This window comes from Chelonia mydas, chromosome 4 (assembly GCF_015237465.2).
Source record: "Chelonia mydas isolate rCheMyd1 chromosome 4, rCheMyd1.pri.v2, whole genome shotgun sequence".
NCBI classification, from domain to species: Eukaryota; Metazoa; Chordata; order Testudines; family Cheloniidae; genus Chelonia; species Chelonia mydas.
This window is the reverse complement of record NC_057852.1, coordinates 122,242,436-122,257,004: the sequence shown is the minus strand read 5'-3', so window position 1 is coordinate 122,257,004 and position 14,569 is coordinate 122,242,436. Positions and strand designations below refer to the sequence as shown.

The following is a 14,569-nucleotide window of genomic DNA, read 5'->3' as shown; positions in this document are numbered from 1 at the left end:
TGGCAGCCCCAAATGTGTTGAATATACTTTTGTTTCCCTTTCACTGGGCCTGCTCCAGCTTCACTAAAGTTAGAGGAAAGAATCCCACTGACTTCAATGGGAGCTGGATTGCACGGCAGGCTAGATCCACAAAGGGACTTAGGTGCCTTGCCATTCAGTGGAATCCACAGCCCTGAGTTTGCTGCCCAGACTCCATATACAGTGAATGGGGAGAGATCAGTGTCTAAGAAGGGGATCCACAAACGCCAGAACACCTAAGCTAGCCAATAGGAAAGGCTGAGGAGGGGGGTGGGTCATAAACCTCACCCTTCAAAGAGACTTAGAACCCTCTGCTGGAGTTAGGCACCTAACTCATATCTTGCAAAAATGCTGGAGCAGAAGTGGTGGTACGACCCTGTGCCCTATAACTTTTAGCCCAGTAGTTAGAGCATTCACACAGGATGTGGGGGAGCTGGATTCAATTAATCTCTCTGCATGATGGTGCAAAGGGGTATGAACTTGTTTCCCCCTGCTCTGGAGAATTCTCTCACCACTGGACTCTGGGATATTCTGGGGCAGGTTTTTCCTAATCTCTCCTGCTGCAGCTGTTTCCTGGTATATAAATAGTTAAATATGCACTGGGCCAGAGGAGGTGTGAGAATAATTCTATAGTCTAGTGGTTAGGACACCAAGTGGTCTCTGGGGGACCCAAGTACCAGTCCCCCTGTTTCAATGTAAATTAAATTATTTATACACAGTAGAGCAGTTTCAACAGGAGAGACTGAGAGAGACCTACCCCAGAATACCTTCTAGACCAATGGTTAGTGCTTTCTCCTCCAAGATGCAGCAAGGGAGACTTAAGTTCATAAAAAAAGAAGAATGGCCATATTAGGTCAGACCAATGTTTCAACCTAGCCCAGTATACTGTCTTCCAGCAGTGGCCAATGCCAGATGCTTCAGAGGGAATGAACAGAGCAGGGCAATTTTCGAGAGTTCCAGCCTCTGTTGTCCAGTCCCAGATTGTGGCAGTCAGAGGTTTAGGGACACCCAGAATATGGGGTTATGTCCCTGACCATCTTGGCTAATAGCCATTGATGGACCTATCCTCCAGGAACTTACCTAATTCTTTTTTGAACCCAGTTATACTTGTGGCCTTCATAGCATCCACTGGCAACAAGTTCCACAAGTTGACTGTGCATTGTGTGAAGAAGTACTTCCTTGTGTGTGTTTTAAACCTGCTTATTCATTTCATTGGGTGACCCCTAGTTCTGTTATGTGAAGGGGTAAATAACACTTCCCTATTCATTTTCTGCACGCCATTCATGATTTTAGAGACCTCTATCATATCCCCTCCTTAGTCTTCTCTTTTTTTAAACTGAACAGTCCCCGTCTTTTTAATCTCCCCTCATACGGAAGCTGTTCCGTACTCCTAATAATTTTTGTTGCCTGTCTGTGTACTTTTCCAGTACAACCTTGGTTAGTGCCCTAACCATGGGTTAAAAGTTGGGGTGGGGAGACTTCTCTTGGAGCTGTTTTGTGTGGGTTTAGGCATGCTCAGAGCATGCCTACCAGATTAGGCCATGTGGGGGAATGTGTAGTTTGAGGATCCCACTGTGTCTTCGGCACAAGATAGATGCCTGAGTGCCTAGACTGAGATGGCTGTGCATATGCTCGTTGGCAGAAATTTAACAACTAGAGGACTTTAATGGTGGAAGTTTAGGCACCTACAGAATTAGGCATCAGCTGAATGGGCGTTTGAGAATCTCAGTGATGCTTAAATGTTGCGTTTAGGTGTCTAAGACCTTTTGTGGATCTAACCCTGACTCCCAGAAGTTACCCATTGGCATTACATCAGAATGATAGTACAAACTAAGATTCTGAAGCTCCTTTTACATTCTCAGTGAGAGCTGAACTACGTAATAAGGCGTGGAACCTCATTACACTACCCCTCTCTAATATGAAAATCTGTTATTCAGTTACTCGCACCCTTTGTTTTGATGTGAGTGGCTATAGACACATCAGAAGCCTATGTGCTCTTCTTACAAAGGGGCTCTAAAACAAGAGAGAAAGAGGTGAAGATCACAGAAAAGTATTGGTTTCAGAAGAATTTGTGATACCAAGAAGGCAACGTCTCAGTTAAGCGATGTTGTTCTTTCATTGCATGAGACTCCCAAAGTAATGCAAACCTTCAATATTCAAGACCTGAGTGTTTATGAATGGGATACTAATATGTCTGTTTTAAGTATAGGTTCAAATTACATTAATGTATTCCCCATTGACTTTGGTGGGGTTTGCAGTAGTGTAACTGAGAACAGAATTTGGCTTTAAGCTTTGAACGTTTTAATTCTGATATACACAAATAATGCAAAACAAAAAACCCAAACCATGTTGGATGTCCCACCAGCTCCACTTTTTTGTCTGAGGGATTTATTTACTCAAGCAAATTATTCATGTCCTTCCAATTTTTGATTAAATGAGATTGTGCTAGCGATACACTCGCTCTGTCAGATAATATGAACAATATTACTTAGACCATTGTCTGTCTTTGCTCCTTTCATCTGTACCTACTTTGTTTATCATAACTGCCTCTCTGACTTGCTGTCTGACACTGCTATAAAATGAACTTGCAATGTGCTTGTTTAGTCAGCATGAATTACAGTTGTTTCGCACAGATAAACAGTTTATTAGAAATAGACTAACTTTTGTTCAAGAAGTGAAGTAACATTTTGAGTGCCACAGTCTGTGCCACTAATCATTAATCAAATCAATTGATCAATTCAGTTAAAAGGGAATAAACAGAGCCAAAGTATTATCAAATTTGCGTCACAGACAATTTCAGATACTGCATTATTATGAGTTTGTATAAGAGAAAAAGTGAAAATAAGATTTTAAAGTATTTTTTTAAAGATGGCAGCCAAAAATAGAACAATTGATCAAGCAACTTGCTGACAAATTAGCGAATCGTGTTACCACTGTAAAGACTTCGACGGTCACAAAGCCAAAGGAATTTGATTTGACCACCCCTAAGCCACGAGCCATAACAATACCTGAGCCAATACCATTACAGGAGAAGCATCGACCTGTGAGTGGTTTTTATTCTTTGGAAAATGTTAAGTTGTATGTGTTTTGTACTCAACCATAGTATACGATTAACAGTCTCTTCCTTGAAGTTATTTGAATCTAAAATAATTGAAGAAAACCTACCAACACTGATGGAATAACAGGAAACACTTTGGTGTTCTGAATTGAAGGCTAAATTTGTAGAAAATAATTCATACTGTTTTTAATCGATGTAATTGGTATTTTCTAAGCATGTCATAGATACTCTTCTATAGCAAGGGAAGGAGAGGGTAGCAAAAAGGTGGCTCCTACAATTGTTTGGAAAATTGGGATTTTTCTATGAAGCAACAGTTTATTCCTTGCCCCTTGAATGTGTAACTTAACAGGTTGCTGCCAGCCCATTTAATGTGTAGATTATTCTGCCTTGGGGGATCTACAGGTGCATATTGGAAATAAACCCTCAAACTGTAATTTTTTTATAAAAAATATATGGGTGTGATCCTGCTCCCCATCAAAATAAATGGCAAAGCTCCCAGCAATTTCAACATAGGCATAACCAACTCTAGATTTGCAGATAACCCATGAGGATCGAATTTCATTGCCTGTTATGTGGGTTTGTGGTGTACCTTAATGTTAATGGTTAGCATTTAATATGTTAATGAGTGTAGAGGTTCTCTTGAAGGCCTGACTGTTTGCTTTTCTGCCTTAAGAAGTCACATTGGGTAATATTCTAATTTCAGTCACAATGGTGTAATTGTGGAGTGACACAATGGACTTCAGTAGTGGTTTTTGGTTAAAGTAAACAGGATTTGGGCTAAGGTTGCTATGATTCACTGAATAAAGACTCCATGGTTTACATTTAGTTTCATAGGCAACTGAGTTTAGGGCTACAGCTCTGGCCATTATCTGTAGCCTTTTATTAGCACATTAGGTTCTTAATAATACAAATGTTGAATGCTTACAAAAATCATTTTGCATCTTTGGGTAATAGTGCAATTTCATGGTAGCACATTGATGGTTTCAGTGTGAAATCCCATTAATTCTACAAATACCAGGTTCTGAAAAATTGCATTTTTAATCACTTACTCAGTGTAGGAATGAATCCTGTTGTTGTCACCTTTATATTGTACAGTCTCCCTGAGAGTAATTTTGCATTAACTCACATGTATTGAAGATCATTTGAGGTGCAAGGATTATATTGGATTTTATTTAAATTCAGATCAAGTCTGCCAAATTTAAGTGCTCATGAAAGGGGGAGTCTAATATGACTGTCACAGTATGAGCAGACACTGCCCTAACTTCTGGACATAACTCTGCAAAATGAGCTTTGATTCTAACCTGTAACCCCATTGTCACAACCACTAGTTCAGATCCTGGAGCCCTCCAAAACAGAGAATGATAATCATGTTGAATTGTCTATTAGTTTGCTGATATGGACTAGCGTCCTCTTAAAACCTAGGTTGAGACCATGATATTTCTTTTGAAGTTGCAGCAAATGTGGTTGGTCTCTCAGTCAGACCAGAGTGCAGGGTATAGGCTAGGAAGATGGGCCCACACCCTTGGAATTGGCTAGTATGTGATGGGTGGCTGTGCATTAAAGGATGGCCCGGAGAGAATACTGCTGTATCACTCTGTATACTGCTGCAAATAAAATAGTGACCTCATGGCCAAAGGTTTATAATTGCTTGTCTCCCTCCTCATTTACACACCCCCAGCCATTGCAGATGTGGCTTTCCACAAAGAAAGACTAGTGGTTTCAGTTGGGATTTTCACAGGCACAGAAGGGAGCTGGGGCTCAACTTCCATTAATATGCAATGGTATTTGGACACCTAAATCCCCAAGGCTTCTTTGAAAATCCCAGCCATGATTTATAGTGTAATCTAATCCATTCCTTTAATAGTAGTACTATTTGTGGTGAAATTATTACACAACATTATTTTAGGTTTGTCTAGAATTAAAATGTATACATTGAAATGCATTAGGCCCCATTCAGCCCAGATAAAAGTTCTTGTAATTCCATTGGAGTTGTACATATTAGGACCAGGGCCATATTTAGCCCACTCTTTATATATTTCCTTGACCTTGTCCCTTTAACTGTCTTTTCTTAAAAATAACAAAATAAACAAACCCACCCGGCTAACATGCAAGATTCTATCTGGTTATATATTGATGATGTAATACATAAACTCTAGAATCTTGTGTCAAAACAGAAGCTCTTAATACAATACACATAACACTACCCCTATCCTTGTCCATCTCACAACCCTAATTTTTAAGGAAATACAAGAATGGTCACTGCCAAAGCTGAGAAGAGTTTACTGATCACTAGGTATAGTTTGTATTCCCTTCCCATCTTGCTCCCCAGCTCCTAGTTTATGTTCTCAAGGCACTGAAATTGCCTCATTTCCATCCAGTATAAAACATTACTACTTGTGTGTATAATTCTGAGTGGTTAAATAAAATTAAGTTGATACCTTACAAATCATTTGTCCAGTTGTCCCTTAATATTTAGGGCCATACTGTGCCTTCAGGGCACTGGTCTGTGTTGTAGGTAGTACAGAATTTCACAATTACTAGGGGAACTTTAGGAGAGATTGTGCCCCCAGGAGCACACCTATTGCATAATCCATTAGAAGGTTACATCATGCTGCTCCCCTCTGCCTTCATCCATTTGGTCACCTATTCTGGCCAGAGCAGAGAGCGGGCATGGCCCAGTCTCTTCCACCTCTCCCACAGCAGTCCTCAGAGGCCAACCCATACCAGACATGCCCTTTCTTTAGACCCTTTGTTGGGTCATGTGGCAGACAGGTAGACCTTAACCCTTTCCTGGATGTTTTACTGTCCCACATTCCAAGATCTGACTACTTCTCTAAACCTGTGAATGCTGCTGTGAGGACCCTCTCAATCCTCCACCCCCAAGCAATTCTATACCCACAACTGACAAACCCTATCTAGAAGTATAGTGGAGCAAGAAGTATGTAGGAGAGGACAGCTGGCCTGATTCTCCTTAAAGGCAACTTCAGGTTGATCTTCCCCTTTTCACTTTGTGGGAGGCATGGGGGAGCAAGCATAGGATTTCTTTCTCCTTTGGCTTTCGCCTGGCAAAGATGGACTTTTTTTTTTAAACTGAGTTAACAGCTCCTTTGGCTGAAAGCACCTGGAACAGGGTTGACAAGGCCTGGACAGCCCGAGCCAAATAGTGATGGTTGATGGATATTTATCCCTTTTATGCATTCACCCCTAAAACTTTACTATTCATTTTATGGCACTAATAGAAAAGAAATCACTACTTTTTAAATAATGGCTGTAGTTTTTCATTAGGGATAAATGCCCCCCCCCCCAGATTTATTGTTTGAAACATTCAGTCTTTCATACCTGTATTACAGAAATTTCTGCCTTTTTAATATAGGTTCCTCAGAGCACCTACAAACCTCCAAAGGAAAAACAGCACCTGCAGGAAATCAAGTATAGAAATCGCAGAAGAGCAGAGGTAAGTGTAGCATGATTTTATTTTTAATTGCCCCTCTCCAGCATCTGTTTGTTCTTTGATGTAAGTTACAGTTTTCAGAGCTTTAGGGCTCTATCCAATGCAAAAATGCTTCTGCAGCTGCTGGGCCACCCCCTATCTTGGAGCAATGAAGGCTGCTTCTTCTATCCTTTTCCCCCACCCTTTGTCTGTCTTGTCTATTTTATTGTAAGTTCTTCAGGGCAGAGACCATCTTCTACTCAGTGTTTGTTGCAACACAAATAATAGCAGTATGGTTACAAAGGGTAGTGCTTGTGGAAGCAGCCACATGATGTTGTCCTAATGTAGCCAATCAAGATTGCTCCAGATAAATTTGTTCATTTCTAAGGTGCCACAAGGACTCCTCGTTGTTTGTTTTTGCTGATACAGACTAACATGGCTACCACATTGAAATCCATTTACATACTTGTTCTTACATCAGTGCCCAGTGCCATGTTGTTTCCCCCCTCCATCTGCACTGACCCTGTGAAGGTGTTTACGGACTGCAGATAGCCCAGTGAAGGCTCTTGCCTCCCCCATACCTGGCTCCTGCTCCACAGAGGGATTGAGGGGAAAGTTTCTCTCCTACTGTGTTGAGTAGTTTGAGGGGCATTCCCCACTGCTTCTCCACTACTCTCCAAGGAGAGGACATGAAGGAACTTGCACCCCACTGCTTCTGCTCTGCCCTACTATAATGAGGTATTAGTGGCCTTTCCGACACCCCATTGCATCTACTGCTTCCGCTGACTCCAGGGATAAGAAGTCAGGGTGCATGGCTGGGGTATTCCTCCAAGCCCTGCTTGTTCCCTCTGGCCATGTGGAGGGGGGCACTGGGGAACTTAACCAGCTCTGTGGAACCCTACAGAGATCCAGGAGAAGCTACTCCTTTGCTCGCATAGGACACACAGATAGTCAATGTGTGCAATTAACCATTAAGGCATTTAAAAATTTAACATAATTTCTGTTTCCTACCTGAGAAATAATTTCATAGCATCATCCAGTTACAGAAAAGTCTCAGTAGCTCCTGACTCATCTGTAGTATTTGGTGCTGCACATACCTGAGAGCTCCCCCCCAGACCAGGCTCTGAGAGTAGGAGATCATCATGACTAGGAAAGCAGCAGAATTCAAGGTGCTGTGTGTTAAGAGAGAAGTGGGAGGGAAGGCCTGGAAAGGGCCCTGACACTTGATCTGCTCTGGTTATTTGAACTGATCCTGATTTTGAAATGAATCCTATTAAATAAGTCAGCTCTGATTAGATTTAAGGCAGATTTCTGCCTTCCTCTTCCTCTCCTTGGAAGGAAATTACATGGTAGCTCCCTCTCCCATCAGACCTCCCACAATGCAATCCCCATATAGAGGTGCTTTAGAAGCTTGATAAAAGGTCTGGTTTTTTTACATCTTTTTATCTGTACTCTCCCACCTGCATTCCACAAATGCCTTGTTCTAGTTTTCACTGACTGATACCAGACAATTTATCACTGTAGTAGCCTCTCCATGTCCTTGTGCAAGTTGCATTTGGTTCAGTTCCTGTATGTAGAATATGCTGAACTGCCACATATTTTGTTAGGGTCAAGCTTTCCTTTTGCCCTTTTGTTGCCCCATCTTGTTATAAGCATCTGTTACTTTTAGGTTCTTCACTTTCCAGCAGTATTACTTTATTTTGTATCCTTTCATTATGTCTGTGTTGTGCAGAATGTACATGCTTAGTACACATTATATGGAAAGATTGAAAGGGGAAAGAAACAAAGCACATTATCTGGATTACCAAGAGTCTGAGATAAGTGTAGAATCACTTAACTAGCAGCCACAGTCTCCAGTGGAGCAGATGCATGAATACAAGCAACACAAAGGAAAGCCACAGCAGAAAGTGAAGTTGTTGTAGCAGCCATTTTTGTCACTCTGAAATGGCATAAAAGGCATTTAAAGCATTCACAAAGGTCAGTTCCTCAGACTGTTCACTAAATGAAGCTGAAATTGTGGCTCCTGAAAAGAAAGATGCATATGGAAATGTCACTTACGGTCATAGAATTGCACATGTGACTGATGTATCAGAGCAACTCTAGAAAAGAGTGAAAACACCAGGAGCCTCTCCCTGTGCATTTTATGTCAAGGCTGATGCTACACGTCCAGCTTAGCATCATCACTCAGAGCCAGTGGAAAAGCCAGAGTGCACCTTTCACTTCTGGGGCTGCATCATTATATGTGCTGTCCCCTTTAAATGGGTTCAGCTGGAGCTACTCAGACCCTTGTGCCTCTTGGAGCAGCCCCTGGCACCAAGGCTTCTCTTCAACTACCCCACTCCACCAGTGCAGGAAAAGGAATGTTATCTTGCTTACTATGTGGAAACAAACACTGGTAATTGTGTGTTATATGCAGTGATGGGGCTTTCAACTAAGGTTCCAATCCTTCAATGAACTTCGAAGTCACTGGGGCTCCATTCAGGCATCCACCCAGGAGAGATGATTGCAGAATAAGGGCCCTAACACAAGTTTTTCATCAAGGATGAAAATTCATGTTGACTTCATGTACTGAAAGCTGATTAATGCACTTGCCCATTCACACAGAAATGGAGCTAATTTTTTTAACATTTGGCTCCATCTCCTTAGGGATTGTGAGGGAAACATATCCAGGGCTAGGTCATGGTGCAGTAAAGTAGGTGCACTTTTTTGTACAGTAGGTGCATTCTTTCCAAATCGGTTTCTAAAAATGCCACCCATTTGTCTCAATGGGCAGGAGCCTTGACTGGACCAGAATCAGTGTGCAGGGATTTCAATGTGACTACTTTTGGAGGGGCACTTTAAACACTGCCCCCCCACCCACCCAGTTCCTCTGGGCCCCGCTGTCTCCCCAAACCACCAGGCCCCCACTGCATTCCCTGGGCTCCCCACCCATCCTTCCAGTGCCCCCAGCCCGGCTGCCTGCCCCACCCCCATTGTCCTGAGCTCCCATCTACATACCCCTGGTGGGCTCCAAACACTTGCTGGATGCTGGAGCAAGGAAGGGACAGGGCTCAGCGGGAGTGCTAGCTGCAGTGCTTTTCCCAGGCACATCCCTTCAGCCGCGCTCAGCCTGACTCCCACCGTGGCAGAAAGTGGGAGGATGGGCTTTAGAGACGGAATTCCAGGGCGGGGAGCCAGAGCAGAAGCTGGGGGCAGTGGTGGAGATAATTATTGGGCAGCCCGTGCTCCTGCTTGCCCCCCTTTGTGCATGCCCCTGACTACAGTAAAGAAGACAGCCCCAAAAGGAGGGGAAGCACATGCAAGGGAATGCAGGGGTAGGCTCCTGTCAAGGTACCTTCCCCACTCTGAACTCTAGGGTACAGATGTGGGGACCTGCATGAAAGACCCCCTAAGCTTATTTTTACCAGCTTAAAACTTCCCCAAGGTACAAACTATTTTACCTTTTGCCCTTGGACTTTATTGCTGCCACCACCAAGCATCTAACAAATATATAACAGGGAAAGAGCCTGCTTGGAAATGTCTTTCCCCCACAAAAAAATCCTCCCAAACCCTACACCCCCTTTCCTGGGGAAGGCTTGATAAATATCCTGACCAATTTGCGTAGGTGAACACAGACCCAAACCCTTGAATCTTCAGAAGAATGAAAAAGCAATCAGGTTCTTAAAAGAATTTTACTTGAAGAAAAAGTAAAAGAATCACCTCTGTAAAATTAGCCCTTTACAGGAGTTCTGACCTGCATTCCTGCTCTGGTCTGGGCAAAAACAACAGACAGAGAGAACCCTTTGTTTTCCCCCCACCAGCTTTTGAAAGTATCTTGTCTCCTCATTGGTCATTTTGGTCAGGTGTCAGCGAGGTTATCTTTAGCTTCTTAACCCTTTACAGGTGAAAGGGTTTTTTCCTCTGGCCAGGAGGGATTTAAAGGTGGTTACCCTTCCCTTTATATTTATGACAGCCCCCCTGAGCCCACTCTCCTCCAGGAGCTCTCCATTGCCCATTGGCCAACCAAAGGAAGATGGGAGCTGATTGGAGCCTAACTTCTTCCACCCCCCACATTTTTTTTAAACCTTGGCCTGAGTGTTTTGGATCCCTTTGTCCCTTTGACTGCCCCACCCTCCTTCTGTGTAGCTGTAGTATAGGAACTGTGCTTTTAGGATGCTGTGGGTCTGACCAGTTACCCTGTTTTGGGGTCAAGAAGGAATTGTTCCCATTCAGGCCAGATTAGCAGGGGTTGGTGGGGAGCGTTTTGCCTTCCTCACAGCATCATGGAGGCACAGATAACTGAAATAGGAGTAGAGCATAGAAATTCAGTAGGAATATTTAGTTCTTTGCAATGTGGAGCTCAAAAGGGTTGGCTCCCAGAAGTAAAGGAGACCTGAGATTTCACTGTTGGGCCTTATTTCTATTGGAAACGAGAAGACCTGAAGTCTTCACAGACCGAGATTCCCCCATTCTTGTACCCTCTGTTTCCCCACATGAGTGGTATGTGTGTGAGAGGATTCAGAAGAGCGCGGTCACTGAATCCTACAGGTAGGCTAAGGGGAGTCTACCCCGAATTAGGGATTATGTGGATGGAGCTCTGTAGCCCCCACAGTAGACCCACTTAAATGGCTGGTATTGGAGAGACCGGGACAATAAGGCAGACAGCTCCACTCCCCCATGCTACATTTATAAAAGTTGCTGCTCCAGTCCATCCTTGTGTCTTTCTTCATTCACCTGCATGTCCTGATTAAGCCTCTGGCTTCAGAGGTTTTTTTCTTTTCTGTAGTCACCGTCTAACCAAGGAAGTTTATTGGTCTATGATCCCTTTTGAGAATTTGTTGTGGCTTGTTGCAAATTATGTTTGACCATATAAGAATAGTTCTTGTACACCATTTGCTTTGTGCTCCAATCATTTGTATTTTCACTTGGTATTTAAATATTTAGAGTTCTGTGTTTTAATGGTTGCCTCAATTTGCTACATCGAAAAAAGGTGTTTTTAAATTTCTCAGTGGAGAATTTAAAATGTACCATACTTAAAAAAATAATTGTTTTGATTTTAGGAACTGCTGCTGGAAGCAAATGTTAGCCAGTTCAGGTGTGCAACCGTAAAGCCTGAGAAAAAAGCCCCGAGAGGTGTAAGTTAAACAAAATTGGTAAATTAAAAAACAACTATCGTGTGTTTTTATACACATTAATCACTTTTTATCAAAGTACTCAAAGGATCTCTCTGTATTTGGAGTTAGGAAGTATGATACTATCATTCCATCAAGGGGTTGTGGTGACCTTCTAAACTACAAGAACCAAGGCCTGTCTAGCTTGACACTAGATTCCCCAGGTAGAATTAAAGCCCTGCAATTTTTTTTTTATATAATGTTTTATATAATGATGTTTTTATTTTATATAATGCACAGATCCTGGACTGTGCTTCATTCACTGTGAAAGTTCTCCACTGGCTCCCTTTTCCTCACCCCAATACTCCTGCTGCTGCTCCTCCCCTCTTACCTGCCTACTTTAACACTGCTCCAGCAACTTCCCTTGCCACTCAAGCAGTTCTCTCATCCAACAGAGCAGTTTTCCATTACATTGAAAGGGTACACAGCAGCATAGTGAAAGCAGCTCTGTTTGATTAGGTGACTCCTGATTTACAGCTGTAGGATCATGCCCATTCATGTAATATGATCACTGCAGTATCATATCTGTGTATCATTTATACCATGCCCATCACCAAACACCTTCATTTGAGCATCTGTAGCTAGCAGCATAGAATGAAGTTCCCGGTCATTGTCAGAATTCCACATACACTTAATAATCTCATGAAATGTCCTTTGATATCCTGCTTTATCTTCACAAAACTCACATCTTAAGAACTGACTATATTAGGGGCCTTTGGTAGTATTCCATATTCAATATTTCCGTAGCAAACAATATTACTTTATTATTTTGTTATGTTAGCCATCTAAATACATTTCATAGTAATCAGCAATAGTTTTTCTTGGGACCTTTCTGCAATTATTTGTTAGGCAGAACTCTCAATGAGTTTGGCATGCACAACAAGATTTAAGGATGCTATGATTGCAGTATCTAGTCCTCAATAATCACATCTGCTCTTCCAAAGGGAATAATATTCAAGATACAATTTAATAAGATTTTTCCTGAGTATTTGAAAATCTATTTCTGAAATGAAAATTAATTTTTGGATGACTTGCAGTATATATCCGGCATTATGAAGAATAAAACGAAGTTCCAAGCTCAAAAGATCCAGGGCAAGGTGAGTAACATTTAGAATATACAGATGTTACAAGTGTTTGAAAAGTGTGGACTGAAAGTCATGACCAGATTTGGAACTGGTGCAAATTGATAGAACTCCTCTGTAATCAAGGGTATTACACCAAGGCCTATGGCCATGGGAATGGGATAGTTCAGGGGATTAGCAGAGGCTGGGCAATAGAGCCTTTCACCTCTAGGTCACTGGTTCAAATCCAGGTCCTAAAGAATGAGCAATGGAAATGACTATTTGGTGTGAAATGAGTTTGGTCTGTTGTGTAGTTTCCATTAAACAGGTACCTAAAGCATAAAACCCACAACACTGATTGCCTCTTTGCTGAGACTTCAGTAGTGCAAGTAGCAGGATGTGCTATCCACCTTGAGTACGTGTCTAGGGTCTCAGATGACCTCAGGCTTGGGGTGGCTAGCCCCTTGTGCTGCTGTGGCTACACTCTTGTTTTTAGCTTGCTAGCTCAATGAAAATCACCACCCCAACTTGAAGTGTAGACACACCCTTAGAGATAGTAAGACAGCATTGGGCAGCCTGCATTGCCTCTGCCTGAGCTGTGATTGCCCGGTGGATAACAAAAGACTTCAGTCCCCAGGATTTTCTATCTGGCGTCTTTCATAATCATCAAGATCATACCAAAACAGCTGAATCAAAATAACAGAGTGTCTCAGGATCAGATTCACTGTTAGTGTAAATGGGAAATTTGTCCCATAGTCTAAGGAAATAGATGTTTGCTCACCTTTATTGAACAATTTTTGATACTGATGTTTTAGCAGTACCTGGGGCCAAATTCTGATCCCAGTTGCACCAGTACAAATTTCAAATAACTCCACTGACTTCAGAAGCTGGCCAGCCGGGTGGTGTTGCACATACAACAGAGGTTCATGCACTTATGGTTCCCTCAAATCACCTGCATGTGCAAATCTGCTAACTAATCACAAATGGATAGTCAGTTACAGCAGGCTTACATATTTTATTTGTGAGGTCATTTAGATTCCAATTTCCCCCTTTGAAAATCTGGCTTCTGGAAAATATTTTTAAACCACATCAGACACTGAAGACTTACAGTGTTCAGCTATAACAGTAATACCACCACTATACTTACTGACATTACATTAATAAGTCTGTTTAAAAGTGCTGTCCGATATGATATGTCCAATTTGTTTTTAAAGTGCTGTATAATATTAAGACCCCTACTCCTTCCTCGGTTAACACACTCACAGGACCAACAGTAATTTGGACTCTGTTGAAGTCTGTGTCTGTTACACTTCCCTCTCAGACAATCTAAAATATTGAAACTTATCAGCTAGAGTGTTGGCCTGTGGGAATTAAACCCATTGGTTAAGCTGCATAAAAGAAAAATATGGATCCAGTGTCTTATTAAATTGATTAGGGACATTTTTAATAGTTGTTCGTATCTTTTCCAGTGGCATAGTCGTATTTATCTCACCCAAACGCATTTGCCTTGAAGGTTGATTAGGTGGCTTTCAGGGAGCTGCTATAAAACTTTCATAGCTGAGATAAGCATATTGTTTGAGTCTTAAAATAAATTCTACTTCCCACACCCACTCCCATTCATCCTTCACCTCCCAATAGACAACTGAGAAGATTTAGGAGGAATGTGTGTACAATATGTTAGAAATCAGGTCACAAACTCCATCTCAAAATAATCAAATTGTATAATATTTAAATAGATTAGGGTCAGTATGCAATTTACCATAGTTCATTTACCTTCTTGTGAGAACATCCATTGTACAATAACACATTTTCTAGTCTCAGTCAGGCACATTGAAACTGCCATGCAGACAAA

At 42.0% G+C, this 14,569-nt stretch overlaps 1 protein-coding gene across 2 annotated transcripts in view; it reads left to right on the top strand.

Annotated features, from left to right (window-relative positions):
* CFAP99 (cilia and flagella associated protein 99) overlaps positions 1-14,569 on the top strand; it is a 118,643-nt gene that overhangs the window by 63,704 nt on the left and 40,370 nt on the right. The window contains exons 6-9 of one of the 2 annotated variants that reach the window (XM_037898211.2): positions 2,887-3,061; positions 6,450-6,530; positions 11,546-11,620; positions 12,694-12,753. In XM_037898211.2, coding sequence (XP_037754139.1) covers positions 2,887-3,061; positions 6,450-6,530; positions 11,546-11,620; positions 12,694-12,753 — 391 coding nt within the window. The remainder of the gene's footprint in view (positions 1-2,886; positions 3,062-6,449; positions 6,531-11,545; positions 11,621-12,693; positions 12,754-14,569) is intronic. The other variant, XM_037898212.2, reaches the window with a different exon arrangement.